Source organism: Passer montanus, unplaced genomic scaffold, assembly GCF_014805655.1.
Source record: "Passer montanus isolate IOZ18808 unplaced genomic scaffold, ASM1480565v1 scaffold38, whole genome shotgun sequence".
Classification (NCBI taxonomy): Eukaryota; Metazoa; Chordata; class Aves; order Passeriformes; family Passeridae; genus Passer; species Passer montanus.
Genome location: NW_024368596.1, coordinates 4,531,937 through 4,547,436, shown reverse-complemented (window position 1 = coordinate 4,547,436; position 15,500 = coordinate 4,531,937). Strand labels below are relative to the sequence as shown.

General features: G+C 38.7%; 1 protein-coding gene across 2 annotated transcripts in view; it reads right to left on the bottom strand.

Moving 5' to 3' along the window:
• Positions 1 to 15,500, bottom strand: part of COL4A6 (collagen type IV alpha 6 chain) — a 111,864-nt gene that overhangs the window by 69,563 nt on the left and 26,801 nt on the right. For both annotated transcript variants that reach the window (XM_039717566.1, XM_039717570.1), the window contains exon 3: positions 3,196 to 3,279. In XM_039717566.1, coding sequence (XP_039573500.1) covers positions 3,196 to 3,279 — 84 coding nt within the window. The remainder of the gene's footprint in view (positions 1 to 3,195; positions 3,280 to 15,500) is intronic.

Below are 15,500 nucleotides of genomic sequence, written 5' to 3'. Positions count from 1 at the left end.
AAATGAGAGTAGGGACACAGAGATTTAGAAAATCCCCATAGTCACCTAGAGACTCCAGCTAGGCAGGGGCTCATGTAACCTCCGGGAAGCTCCCTGGCATTTTCTTTGCAGAGCATTACATCAGCTTTCATATCAAAATCAGTACAAGTTCTAACAATGCAGTTTAGGGGAACAGAACAACCAGACCCAAAACTTCTAGGTTTAAAATCAGTTTCCTGGGCTTCACTTGCTATTACATTTACTGTCACCCTATCATACCACATGTAGATATCCTCTTGTGCACTTCAGTACTAAGAGCCACACACTCAGTTTAACCTTTTAACTTGACCTCTGAGAAAACCTCCAGACAAGGTCCTGGAGGGACCCTTCAGTCAAGGTTAAACTTTTCCATGAAGAGCTCCACTTCTGCACAAATCACTGGATGGCTACTCACAAATCTTTACAAGATAAAAAATTTATAAGGAGGGGAGAATGGCTGTAATGGCAAGGAGTTTGACCACTGAATTACACAGAGACAGGCTTTTCATTAACTCATCATTAGATAAAAGAACCTCTAATTCTGAATCCCTGGCTAAGATGAAGAATGCTTCCCTAACAGATTTCTTTGTGCAGGCTTCACAGTAAATTGGATCATTCAATGCACAGCCTAAAACTGGTACATTACTGCTTTTCAAATGTAAGGCAAGCACTCAGACAACAGAAGGGAAATTTGCTCTTTTAGGAGATGTGCTTTAGCACACTGCTAGGAGAGCTCCCTAAGGGGCTGCTAGACAAGCACTGTACCATCCTTCCTTCAGAAAAGAATCTCAATTATTCCACAAATTGCTGACTCACTTCATAGAGATTAGTCTTCTAACAAGGTCAGTTTTACTGATAGTGAGATTATACTGGTTTGTTGAGTTTTGGGGTGAGCTTTTTTGGTTGGTTGGTGGGTTTTTTTGTGGTTCTTGGTGTTTTTTTAATGTATCCTGCATATACAGCAGCAGCCTATAGCAAAAACAAGAACATGGGCAGCTGTGGATTACACACATCTGCATCCCATTTCTAGAACCATCTCTTACTAATCGAGTAGTCTGAAGCAGTTTTGACATTTTTATTGCCTAAATAAAAATTTTAAAACTTGATCTGATCAAAAGTGCATTCAGGGAGGACATTTAAGGACATTGTCTATATTATTTTCATTAAGCTGTTAGCTTATTGTCATTTTTCTTGTGCATTTTAGCTATTTCCTTCTTTCAAAAAGAAAGCTTAGCTTTATTCTGATCTGGTTAATTGTGGAAAATTGACAGCTGAAACATTTTTTTAAACAAAATACGGATTCAGGGCATTGACAAAGTCCTGTCTCTGTCTCTGAACTTAAAGATTTTGCAGCTGTGGGGAAGCAGCTAGGCAGGAAGCCAAGGAATTAGCCTCAGGCTGCAGTGTCCTGCAATAAACAAGCTGTGTGCAGGATACATAATCACACCATCCACTTCCCAGTTCAGCCAGTCACCTCCATCTCCTCAGGCAGGGCAGGCCTCCAGGAGCTGCCTGCAGATGTCCAAGAAGGTGTCAGGAGGGCTCAGCACACTGATGGAAGTAGTGTTGTAAAAGGGAAAGATTGCCACTTGTAGCAGACACTTCACTCCACGGACAGGTCTCAGCAGGATGGAATATGTGCTCCATCAATGCTCAACCCATACAGGTCACATAAGAAATAAGCTAAAAGCCAAATGAGTTCTCAGGTCAGTAATGAAAACAGCCTAAAATCTTTGTGACATCTTAACAAAAGAGATGCCAAGAGCTCAAACTGCAAGGTCAACAGCATTGTGGCCACTTCAAACAATCAAGTTGGACCCCAGGAATGTAGAGAGACAGAAGAATGATGCTCATTGCTGTCTAAAGGTCAAAGCATTTACAGGATATTGTGTTCCAGAACCAAACTAGATCTGTCCCTTACTGTATCTAATCACAAAAGGTACTGAGCAATTCACTTTAGATCATATTCTAGAGTATATTGAGAACTTCCTTGCAAAGCTTTTCTGTTTATCTCTTCAGACATGTTTTCCCTCTGCCACAAGCTGAACTGAAAGAGTTTTTATATTTCCAGAGCAAACACATCACCAGTTATCAATTAAGCATTCACACTCAACTCTGTCTGCAATTAGGAAAAAACATAATTTTTAAAACAATCATTTAAAAATAGAAACATTTTCCTAAATTCAGTCCAAAAAGTAATGCCTTGCATATACACATACTGTGTCACTGAAACAGACAGGAAAAAAATCAGGATTGTTAGTGTTTAAATAAGACTTAATTTATTTTGGTTTTGCTCAGAGGATGAGCTTTCAATATGATTTTGGGAAGTACAGCTGATTAATTAAACAAGACAACTTGTATTATTTCCCTTCTCTGTAAGCCTTTTGAATTCCTCAAGTACCTACTGCATGCTCTTTCCTTCTCTCATCTCCAAAAGCAAAATCTCTAAGACTCATTTTCATACATGTTAAAATGCTCTAGAGCTTAAGATAAACCATTAAATAGATGGTGTCTGGACAAAAATTAACATTGCAATTGAAGGCAGAATGAAGTCAATTACTGCATTCCCCGAAGACAGGAGATAAGCAGCTGCATTAACCTAAGTTACAGTCTATTCATAAAAGCAAAAGAAATTAAAAATTTTTACAGAAATCTTGCTTAAACATTTGGTCTTCTTCAAATGAAGACTTTGGAGAGAGAGACTTCAGCTACACAAGCAACTTTCTCAAAGAGAATTGCTTAGATCCATTCTGAGTTATTATTCCTCCACAACCAAATACACAAATCAAAAACACTTACACAAATAAACAGAAGATATTACAGTAAGGCCTGGGCAAAATCTGTACTAGAAGCCCACATTACTTTGATTTTCCTAATTTTAATTGTTGTAATCTACTTAAAAACCATCTGACTTCTTTTGAACTAGGGCTCAGATCCCATAAAGAAATGGGATGCTATTGAAGACCCATTACAAAGTGAGCCATTTGTAAATCTTTACAACAGCTTTTGAAATCTTGGCCAGGGACATTTGAAATGCAGCTGGTCTTCATCATTTGTCATTTCATGAGGTCATTAGATTGAGACTTACACATATTAACATGGCGTTTATTTATTCATTTATTTCTAAAAAGATTGGTAAGAGGCAAGGACAAGTTACACAAGTGTAAACAAACTCACCCGTGCACCCTTCTCTGGAAAACATTTGCATCCAGCACTGCAATTGCGGCCCCCACACGGCCCACTGTAGGACTTCTTTCCACCCTAAAAAGAAAGAAAAAGTTTGAAACAATCGAATTTCATAACTATTTGTCGGCTGAAGACCTTCTTTAATTAAAACACTTGGTCTGTCAACACTTTTCACCTACATTACCTATGCTGTGTGAATTTGCTGGGAAGTAATTGGGCAAAATGTTCTTACATTTTAACTTTTCCACTATTTGGTCCTTTTTGGAATCGCCAAATAAACAGAAAAAGCTGGGTTAGAAATTCTTCGAGGACAAGTGAACTTACATAAGTTGGTGCTCTTCTGCAAGGTGCAGAGTGCTTCCCAGGGCTCTCAACCCATAAAATTAGATGATGTTTTGACATACTCAGTACACTACTGGACTAGGATCATAACTGGTAACTGCAACTTGTGCCTCAGCCATCCTGCATGATGAAGTATCTTCACATCAATAGGAACTATCAAGACAAATTTGATTTTGGGACCCTTGCATGTTTCTAAGAACAAGAAGCTGCATCTCTAAACCACAAGAACAAAAGCTACTGGATGAGAGAAAATGGCATTTTTAACTAAGAGCACATGTGCAAGAAAGTGTGTAGGAAACCACCATGGATTTGGATTTAAACTGAAAATATATTCCAAACTTGCTGCACTGGCATTAGTTGTTTGAAGAATAATTACAGTATTTATGTCAATCAGAAGTCCCTATATCACAAACTTAATTCCCAGCCAATAGAGTACATGAATGTTAACAACATGAATTTCGTTTAGAGAGTTTGAGCTGCTTCCACACTAAACAGGTCTGAAGGACTGGGCTTCCCAAAGCCCTGCAATGCTACTGACAACAATGTAAATCCTGGAAAAAAGGTCCCCCTTGGCAATGTAGTTTTGTCACGCTGTGAACACCCCTCTCTAAGGAAACTTTCATTGTCCAGCATGCTCAGGTACAGTCCCTACAGTCTTTGAAATTCTGAAAGGAATATTTAAGCTTCTCATATGCAGGTGATCAAACTGAACGCCAAAACAAGTTCAGACTGGAGCCACAAATTTCCTTACTAAAAGCATTCACAGGAAATATTTTTAAAGCCTTTAAAATTTCCTGACAGTGAGGAATGTGAAAAATGAAAGACAATTCATGCAAGCTTCTCAACTTTTGAGCTTCTTGAATCAGCTTTCTCAAGGAAAGTAACCAGTCTGACATCACTTGATCAGTGTTCTGCTGAAGGTAAATAAAAACCTCTACACATACTGATGTTTATACTGTTTTGCTAAATTAAACACCTTTGGACTTAGAATGAACAGATATTAACAACAAGCCTTAAATCCAATCTCCCATACTTCCCTGTCCAGAAAGCAGTGTTGTCTCTTGCTCTAAAATAGTCATAACAACCTTCAAGCAATTCTAAGAGGCACCAAGTATAAAAAAAATCCTATGAAACCACTTTGCAGACATTTTGGCATCTTTGTTCAGATGAGACCCCATTAGATATGGGGCTTTTGGACTACTCATTAAAATCCTATGGCCGGATCTAACACAAAACTGGAACTGAAGAAAGGCACCACAGGAGAGGCACCATAACAGGAAATGCACCACAGACAATTCTAACTCAGCAGCAGAAAATAAAGAATGAAGTAGAGGTTAAAAAAAAACCCAAACAGCTAACAAAACAAAAATTACCAGCCAGCCTATAAACTACCCAAAAGCAAAGAGAAGGAGACAAAATGCATCTAGTGGTTATAGACTAGACTCTAAGAGCATCTCCAAGCTTTCTGCTCAAAGAATGTTCACCATTAACTTGAGTCTGCAATGTGCAACAGCAAAAGCTCAGTACATAAAAACTGGTCCCTATCCTAATGGACACCCTGTTGACAGGTCATTTCTTTGTGAACCTGTTTTTAGAGTAAAGTGCACTGAGATACATATTTTCCCAAGCTTATATGCCCATTTCACAGTGGACATTTGAACCCATTGCTCAGCAATGCCTGTCTCTATTCCTGACACTTAACCTTGCATTTAAACTCTTCACACACAGCTTCATGCCTCCAGGTAGCCAGATTATGCTTTCCCAGACACTTATTCAACCTTGAATTCTTCAGAGATTTAAACTTGCAATCATCTTTTTCTCCAGCTTATTCCTGGTTCCAGGAGTCACTTTCACAAGCCCTCGGGGCCCATGGTTCTGTCCATGGCTCCTAGGAGTGAGCAGTGCCAAAGTTTCCTTTCACCAAAGCCCTGTATCCCTCTGAGGTCACTGCCTTGCAACAGTCACTGTCTCCAAGCACGAATCCCCTGCCTCTGGTGGCAGTCAGGTCTTTCCCCAGTGGCCGAGGACTGAACAAATATCCATGATTTTTTCTATCCCACGGGCTCCTGCTGCTCCCATCATTGATGCAGTGCAGTAAATATGGCTCTAGTCAAAATCCCACTGAAGTCAAAAGAAATATTGCTTTTTAATTTATAGGAAGCTGAATAAAGCTTTCACTGAGCTTTGTGAAAAACTGAAAGTATGTCCCTATTTTGTGTAAAACTGTGTTCACCATGTACTTCTAGGTTTCTTTTTCACAGCATGAGGATCACTTTCTTCACTTATGAATGAAAGCATTTGGAAAGGAAGCAAATCAAAGCCAGTTGGCTCCAAACCAGGTGAACATGTCCTGAGTATTTTATTTAGGGGAAGTAGCTGACATCAGACACTCCATGACTATTTAAATCGTAAACAGCCATGTGCATAATATTTGTGAACACAACTCTAAAGGTTGCATATAAGATCTAGACAGCAGTGTTCTCTTCTGAAAAGGTTAATACATTTTCTCATTCAAATATATGAATGTAAGGTCATTCAAACATTGACAGATTGTAACCTGACCATGTAAACATGACCCTGTCATACTTGTTCTGTTCATGTATTCAGGGAAGGGATTTTTTTCCTACTGCTCTACATTTCAGATTGATTAATATGCTCTTGAAAAAAAAAAATTAAAAAAAAGATTATTAGTTATACTGGTACACTCCAGCACTATAAGATAAATTAATGAAACCATTTTCATTTCATTGCATGGAAGCAGACCAAGATCTTGGAAACAAAAAACAAAATAGCAGCACTGTTACAAAAACACATATTCTGAGATTTAAAAGCCATAATATCAACTGAGTAACATACATCCTGATTTTAACTGAGTTATTTCAGACTTACACAAGAATCAGTACCATGATTTCAATGTAGAAAAAACCCACTCTATTTGAGAAGTATTGATACAAGTGAGAAACTATTATTAAAAGACATTCAAAACCAAGAGTCACTTGTAATTGTACTTGTCAATTGTAAGGACGCTTTTCCTCTTGTGCTTCTGGTGTACTTCTATCAAGCATTTATGCACAGTTGATTCATGAAGAAGCAGTGGCATTCAAATCTTTCCATTGACTTCAGCTTGTTCTGGACTGGAGCCAAAGAGTAAAGAGACCTCACAGCTGTGATGGCACAAGAGGTGTCCCAGAATGTTCATTCCAGCTTCTCTAGAGCAACATACAAGGCAACAGAATAAAAGTACATGACCTGGAAGGACCTGCCTGCAAATACAAAAATTGTAGGAGGAGCAAGTAGGAGTAAACCATCTAACAAAGGACTTCAGTGGGAGACCTCCAGGAAGCACAGCTCAGATGCAAGAGCTGGGCTCCATTTGGATCAAAACTTCTCCTCTGTTTCAAAGGATCAGCTGCAGAAGACTTAAAAATGTCATCTGAAGACAACGACTTCAATCAGATAGGAAAATTAAGCCAGAGGAATAGGCTGAGAGAATGTTTTAGGGAAGGACTGCAGAAAAGTTAAAAACATCATCTTTATAATGAGAAAGCTAAAGTAGTAGTGGTGGAAATGGGCAAATAAATTGGAAAATCTTAGTAAAGAATGGATTCTAAGGAATAGTAGCACACAAAATTGGAGTGTGTAAAGTCTGATAAAAAAAGAGCATAGTCACAATAAAAGAAGAAAAAAGGATGATGACAAAAAAAAGTTGATGATAAAAGAGAAAGTGAAAGAATCTCTAACTTGCATAAAAAGATATGACAGGGATGACTTTTTTTTCCGCAACACTTGTCTCCAGTAACTTCCCAACTTAAGCAGTCCTTAAGGTCTCTGCTTTCTACACCTGCAAATTTCTCCTATGATCTGCTGTGTTAAAATCTGCTGTAAAATTGTGAAAAGCCTGGAAAAGGATTTTTCATTGCCTCTAGCAGAATTAGAGTGTAAAAACCACACCTTCAAAAGGAAGAGACTGCAGTTTAAATACTAACTCACAAACCACACAAAGTCAGGCTTTAAGCCCCTCTCTCACCCTGAATAAGCACCTTGTTCTTCCTATAGTCCCACAGAAATGACTGGTCTCCAAACACTACAGGAGCAGGAATGTCACATACTGGTTATTCCATGTTAACAGACGTGGACCTGGCTCTGAACAGCTCCATCTTCAGGACATCAGCCCCAAAAATGGCTCAGCTCCTCCACTGTGCAAACAGTTCTAACAAAATTACTAGAGAAGGAAAACCTTCACCTAAAGGGATGCTCACAATATTTATCATCAAAGTACGTATCAGAAGGCAAGCTGGCATGTGTCCACTGTGATTCATCCTACAAATTTGTACATATCACAGACCACATACTTTGAAAATATGACAGCAATTTTTTATTTGCATTTTATTTTCAAAAAGTAAAATGCCCCCAAAGCCATCTGTTAAAAACCTTTCCAAAATGAAGCTCCAGAGCTGACTATTAAATAGCAAAACCCAAGGAAAATATTGGTAGAATCTGGCCACAATTTTAGTAATACTTGTGGTAAAATGCTGGGTGGATTAAGAAGTGAAGGTAGGAGCTGCATCTGACCTCCCACACCAAAGCTATCTACTAAACTCCCTCTCTGTATCTTTTGGATTTGAGTCAGCTGAAAAAAATCTCTCATCTGTAACAGCTTTCTCCAGGGAAGACACACTAGGGGTCAATGCAGCCTTGTGTGTGGGAGACAGCTGAGAGGAGGATGCTTGATCTTCCTGCTGGGGAGACAGTGACAGCAGGATGAGCACAGGGAGCTGCCATGGGCTGAGCCTCTGAGCCAGGGGGTTTTGAGCCATTTCTTCACATGGACAACTTGGTCTGCAGGCTCAGCTGATTCAGCATTAAACACTGTCTGAAACACAGATGGAAGCTGCAAACCGGGAGTTCCAGCCAGTCAAACCTCACTGCTCTGGAGTCTAGTCCTTTGCTGTTCTGATTTTATCCTTCAAGGTATTGTTGAAGAACTTGTGTAACCACCAAGGTCACTGAAGCCATCACCAGTCCTGTTCAAAGGAATACCATTGGTTTCAATTATTTTCATGCCAGTTTCTTCCATTAAAGTCTCTCCTAAGCAAAGTAAATCAACTTGTGGGGAAAAAAAAATATACATAACCAAAATCCCCCAGGTCTGCTCTGTTTGTGCACATATGGCACACATATCCACATTAGTACAAATTTAACTACTACTTTATTTACAAATTAACTACTTTATTTACAAATTAACTACTACTTTATTTCCCTAATGAAAACATGGCCTTCCAAAAAACAAGGCTGCACACTGCTGTACCCTGTTAAACATATCTTTAGTGAAAAAAACACCAAAACAATCAATTCTACAATTCCATGCTTAATTCTGATATCATTGAGACCAAAGAACACAGCTGAATGCCCTGCTAAACAGAGATGAACTTGGGCACACCCTGGCTTTGCTCAGAGAAGGCCTCAGAAACACCCTCAGGATACCTCCCTGAGCACAGAACAATCCTGCAAAGAAATAAGGATATGCATTAGCTCCTCCTGGATTTGCCTCAGCTTCCAGAAAGACCAAAGCAGTACAGCAGACTGCCCTTCCCTGCCACAAATCACTCTGAACATGACATGGAAAGAAAAACCAAACAGCACAATTCCTTCTTTAGGAATAATCACCTTGAGAAAGATGAAAATACCTTTATAACTATAAGAGAAGCAGTGCTATTCCAAAACACTGTGTGAAAATCCCTCTTTTATCTGACACTTTTATTTTAAATAAATATTCATGTGGCTTCTAGCTGGAATGTGGCACACGTTTCTCTTGATTAGCCCATTGGACAAAATAAAATGTTTAGAATATTCCAGATTCCTTCCTTGTCAGATTAGGAAAAGGCTGCCCTCAGCACTGAATGCCCAGGTATGCACGTTTGCACAGACATTGAAAAAACCTAGACGGCAACTTTTCTCCACAGCAAAGTGACAGAAATAATCCTGATGAGCCACATCCACTTTTATACCTCTAGTATTTCCAGAATGCAGACAGAGGAAAGCTCCTGCATCCCCATCCCACAACATGGTATGTGATAAAAATGTCTGGGACAACTTCAACCACCACATTATTCTGACAAATAATTCTTACTCTACAAAGTCCATATTTTGGGGAGGGAATGCAAACACTCCTCCTAACTGCAGCAGGGACTCCAAATCTGCACTAAATAATCTCACACAGTGCCTTGTATTCAAATTGCTGGTCACATTATCAAGCCCTTCATTAAGAAACTCTGATGTCCCATGCTTAATTACCAGAGGACTACAGTTTTGAAAATGAAAATGAGTGACTAAGAACTGAGTTTCCTTTAATAATGTTCCTGTAGCAAGAGATTATTGCTGCTGAAGCTTGTCATTAATAAAGGAATTTATACACAGATGGGCTGGGCATGTCTATTTTACACAAAAACAATTAGCTATGCCTGTATCCCAAACTAATGGCTACAGACTCAGTATTTGTCTGTTCAGATTACTAATATACTTCTCCAGATTAAATTTCCAAAATCAGTAGCACACATCAGCTGCAGATGGTGGAATGTGCCAAGAACCACTCTCATGAGCAGCAAAAGTTAGCGACGGGTATAAAGTTTACCCATCTTTTCCCATTCACTTACAATATCTACACCAAGGTCTCTCTCTCCTTTTGGGGTGGGACAGATAAATGACTCAGCAACCCCTCTGCTCTCACCTAAGTTTTCACCCTATTTTTTAAATAGACAATCTTCATCATACATTACAGAAGGGCCAAAAGGCCCAAACAGCTGAAAGTCTATATAATTAGAGAGTATCTAAATAAAAAACATAAGCAGTCATCTCCTGGAACTGTCAGAAGACTACCTGCTGTAGTACCAACATGATTGACTCTTTAGCCTCTATCTCTGTAGACATTCTGTTCCCTTGCATTTTGTGATCCTGAAAATAAGAGTTGGCTTGGATGTGGATGCATCCTCACTAATTTCCCTGGAGGTTTTGTCATTGACTGAAGCAAGAACAGAGTAAAGCCACTGCAAACAGCACAGTGAGACATCCCACTGTGTTTTAAGTCCTCTAGGAAAGATTTACTACATCAGCTTTGGAAAGTACCATGCACATAGCGTGTTCTTGGTTAATTAAATCACAAAAGAAACCAGGGAGGCACTGTGTGCTCCACCCACAAAATACTTCAAAGAGTAGAATCACAGAGAAATTGCTCTCCTTTAGGGGAAAAATATGTGTGCTACTATGTTTGTGTCCTTGCACAATGGGTCCTTGTTGTTCACTGATGTTTGGGCACCACAGCAGTAAACATAATTAAGAAAAAATGTTGTTTTTTAAAAAAGTAAATACCTTTGGAGCTGTTCCTCTATCCTCTATGCTATTTCTAGTGTACTATTTCTATCTTCAGGGAGTGGGACTTATCAAGTCTCCACATGTCCCAGGAGCATACAACCATATACTCTTGGCTGTTAACAACTTTGCACTCTTGATTGGTCATTTATCCTTTTTGAGAAATGTAGAACACCACCAGGACATCAGTACCATTCACAAACATCTTGTGCCAGCACAAATGTCATTGATAAATCAGAACATCAGTTCAATGTTAAAATGAAAAATAATCCATTATTAGTACATCCTTAAAATTGTATGTACATCTGTGTGCACCTTTAACAAAGCAAACAAATTAAAAGTAATAAGAGTAAAATTCAGACATGCTGTTTGTCTGTAGCCCTACAACTCTGCAAAAGAAAAGTTGCATAAAAGGCCCATCCAAGCAGCAAATGCAGTCTAAATGCCCTTTGAAGTCCAAAGGCTTCCCATTTAGTCCCTAGCAGAGGATAAATCAGTTGGCAATTAAGAATTTTCCAACACTATAAAAATATCAGAATTAAAATGAGTAAGTAATAGGTGGAAAATCATAAAAGTAAATTATGTTAAAAACCAAGAGTATGCATTTGAGATACTATATCATCATGCAAGCAGTCTTACATAACCAACCAGGGATTTACTAAAGTAATTCCCTTTTCTAACTATAGTTGTACAGAGTAAAGTGACTTTGATGAGCCCCTCCTATCACACTGGTGAAAATAACCATATGTGTTTAGAAACCTGCGTTTCTAAACACAGATTATCTATAAACACATTTATCTTGATGTTCTCTACAAACACACTGGTGGTCCTGCAAAGTATTTTTCAAACAAACTATCTCTGGGAAGAGACAGGGAGGGCAAAAATTTTATCTACTGGAAATACTACATTTCATACATTTTTTTCATTCCATATGGAACAAAGGCTAGGAAAAAAGAAAACCTGAAAAATTAGTCTTTCCAGGATTTAAAAAAAAAAAGGATGGTTTTGACATTGGAGAAAGATCTGGGCACACCTTTCAAGTTCTGTAGCAAGACCCAGGAGCCTGGATTTCAGCAGCATGTGAATCCAAATGCCTGCAGGCTCTGGCTGCTGACGGAAGAAAAAAAAAGGAAGAAAAAAAAAAAGGCAGGCAGAGACCAGGCAGGTTTTCTACAGAAAAAAAAAAAATTCATCTACACCAACAGATTATTTGGGGGCCTTTCAAGTTTTACTCCCAGCAGTATTCCCAAGAAAGTTGCTTTTTCAAACCCATGGGAGCAAATAAAACACCTGTCCATCAGTTGGAAGCGAACAAAAGCAGGCAATCCCAAAATGCAGATACAAATAGTAGGGGTGAAGGGTACAAGGAAGAGACAGAACAGCTTCAGATCAGGCAGAGAAGAGTAAGAAGGGGCTGGAGGACACAAGGGAATTCAAGTCTTTTAGGTAACAGAAATAACACCCTTTCCAAATTCTGCCCAAGCCGTATAAACAGCTACAGCCAAGTCTGCTTGCTCCCTGCTCTCAGCTGAGTGTGTCTGGGCTGCTTTGAGAGGTGCAGCTCCTGCACATTCTCAGCAATCCCTCTCTTACTTCACATTCACACAACAGCTCTGAGGGGAGCTCATCCCATCTTGGAAATTCAAAGAGAGTACCCAGAAAAATTCACAATGAAAGTGTGCCTTTCTGCCCTGCTGCTCTGCAGAGCAGCAATGGCATAGCCCCTGGGAGAGGCTCTGGATCCATCTCTGAACCTGGCTGGACACACGTGCAGGACAAACACAGCACCCCAGTCCACAGTTTTAGATGATCACTCAGGACCCTGAGGGTTCTGGTTTATCTGATGAATCCCAGATGTAAAATCAACCTGTGGCTTTTTTGCCACAGAATAACCACACTTTCATTTATAGATATAGCACATAACATGCACAACAGGATGTTGTATTTACTATTACAGCTGTTGGTTCTGCTTTGTTTTCTGGGCTGCCCTTCTCATTTCACTGAGGCTTTCAAGCAACCTGTCCTTTCATGGTAAAACAACCCCCTGTAGTAATTCAGCAGTCAAGCCCTTCCCTGCAGGGCACAACTGCTCTGCTCAAGGATTCCCCTGCAGGCAGCCCAGCAAGCACAGTGCACACTCACTGCAGAGCACACACAGCTGAGCCACATGGAAATTACACAGCAACTTGAGAAACCAAAAAAGGCTGTGCTCTGAACGTTGGAGAAGACCCTGGCATATCGTGACAACTTCTCTTCCCAGTGACACTGATAAAGGAGAAGTGAGAAAATATAAACTGAGGTAAACAACCGTAAAATATCAAAGGAAATTTAAGTAGTTCCATTGTGTAGTCATGTATTTGATTTACTGTTAGGACTATTTAATTTCAAGTAACCCTTCTGAGCAGAGCAGATCTCTATTCATCAACTGTGGATCTTGCAAACTTTTGCCAACACAAAATGTACAATCTTCATTATGGATAATCTTACCTGCCTGGAGTGGGAAAAGACAAAAAGCCTTTATAACATTTATCTAGATTAAACAGATCTGAGGAAGTATAGTTTGATGCAGTATTTTGACAGGGTAAGTGTATGTTTGCTGAGGAATAGGTACTGATTAAATCTGAGACAAAGTGTGCTGCAAACATTTCTCCCAGGAAACCAAAAAAGGACAAAACATAGAACTGGCAGAATAAATGTGTAATTTTATTTACAAACATCCTAATTTTTTTAGGTGTGTTTCTAGGCTACTAAGCAGAGTATGAACTTTAGAATGATATATTAGAAAACAGAACCAAATGTCTTGGTTTGCTAGTACTGGATAAGGGAAGGAAAAACTGAGACAAAAGGAAACTATTCTTAGCAACAGCTAAAAACACTGAAAATATGTTTTTGGAGACATCATTATCACAACTCTTCAAGCAGAAAATAATGCAAACACTAATTTAATTTCATTTTTTCCTCTATGCAAGTAAAACTTTTTTTGAGATTTTTTTGTTTCACATATTATTTTATATGTTGGGGGACAGAAAACAAGGCTTTTATTTTCAGACTGTTTTACAGATAAGAAAAGGCATATACTGAGCATATTCAACATCAACCTTCAGATGTCCAGTTTTTCACAGAACCTGACATGAAATTTGAAGAAATATTTTTTTCAGTCTTTATTAAACCATGCAAAGGAAAAACTGTCATCAGAAAGACTAAAACTATCTACAAAATTAGATTGTGGAGTCTGATGCAATTTAGAACCAAAATGCCTACTTAATATAATCTTCAGAAGTCTTTCATGCCAAAGGCATCATAGATCTTTATCAATAGGTGTGTGTGCCCTTGCAAGCAACTGTTTGAAATGGGGACTTGTTAAAAATTTTAACCCTCTAGTCCCCTTTTACCCCCGTCCAACCTAAAGCCATACTGCCTGGACTTCTCAGCAGCTCAGGAAGTAAACGCAGCTAAAATGAAATCTTAAGCCAATTAACATTTAAAAAATTGACAAAATATTAAATAAACAGTTATTTAATTCTGGAAGTCCAAGCAAGTATGTTTACAGAAGTTAGTCTGTAAAATAATAAAGTTGTCCTGTAGGAGTACATCCATTCTGCTTAAGGCATTACCTTGCTCTGTCTTCCCTGAAACCCACTAGAGATAATAATGGACAGATGTCACCTAAACAGAGAAACCAATACAGAGGAGATAAAAATCACAACATTTCACTGAAATCAACATCTTATGACCTGTTTGTATAAATCCTCTCAAGCAGTCCCTCAGGCCTGATTCCACTGCTGTGCAGTTAGAATTGCTCAGACATGGAGGACTCAGAGGGTGAAGCTTTTCACTTATGAACCAGCTGCCACCATAATCCAAGTAAGTTTTACCAAAAAAAACCAACAAGATTAAAAAGAAGGAAAAGAAAAAGAAACAAAAAAGGAATTACTGCTCAGAATGGACACTGTAATAGTTGAAACCATACCAGCAAATAACTCCTCTGAAGCTTTCAAAGTGTCCTAAGTTGTGCTCTGAGTTCATTTACTTCTTAGCTGTCAGGCATAGTGTGATAAGGGATGACCTACACTACACAAACAGCACCTACCCAGGACATGAAAAGTTGCTGTACATGCAATGTAGAAAACACTACTAGAAAATTCTTAGTAACTTAATATCCAACCTTGAACATTATCACTCAGAACAGCAAACCCAACAATTCATGAAACGAAGATTAGTGCTAAAATTTACAACATGCTAGCTAAGCACAGCTGTCCCTCCTGAGAAAAAAACACCCACGCTATTTCAAACAACTTCTTTCAAGGACTTTGCCAACTTAAGCAGTTTCTTTTTATTTTTTTGGCCACATGCATAACCAAACATCACAAATATAAGTAAAAAGTCTAATGGAAGAGCAAACAATTATTCTCTGTACTGGATATTAATTTCTCCTGTTTTATTGTACTTTCACTTGCACACTATTTAGTTCAAAGTGTACTGTATTAAGAAAAGACTACTCCATTTCTTCCTTAATTGGTAAACTGGATTCTAACTTATCATTGGCTCCTGTTGAAAAATGCCATGGTTTGTGACACGAAACAACAGAT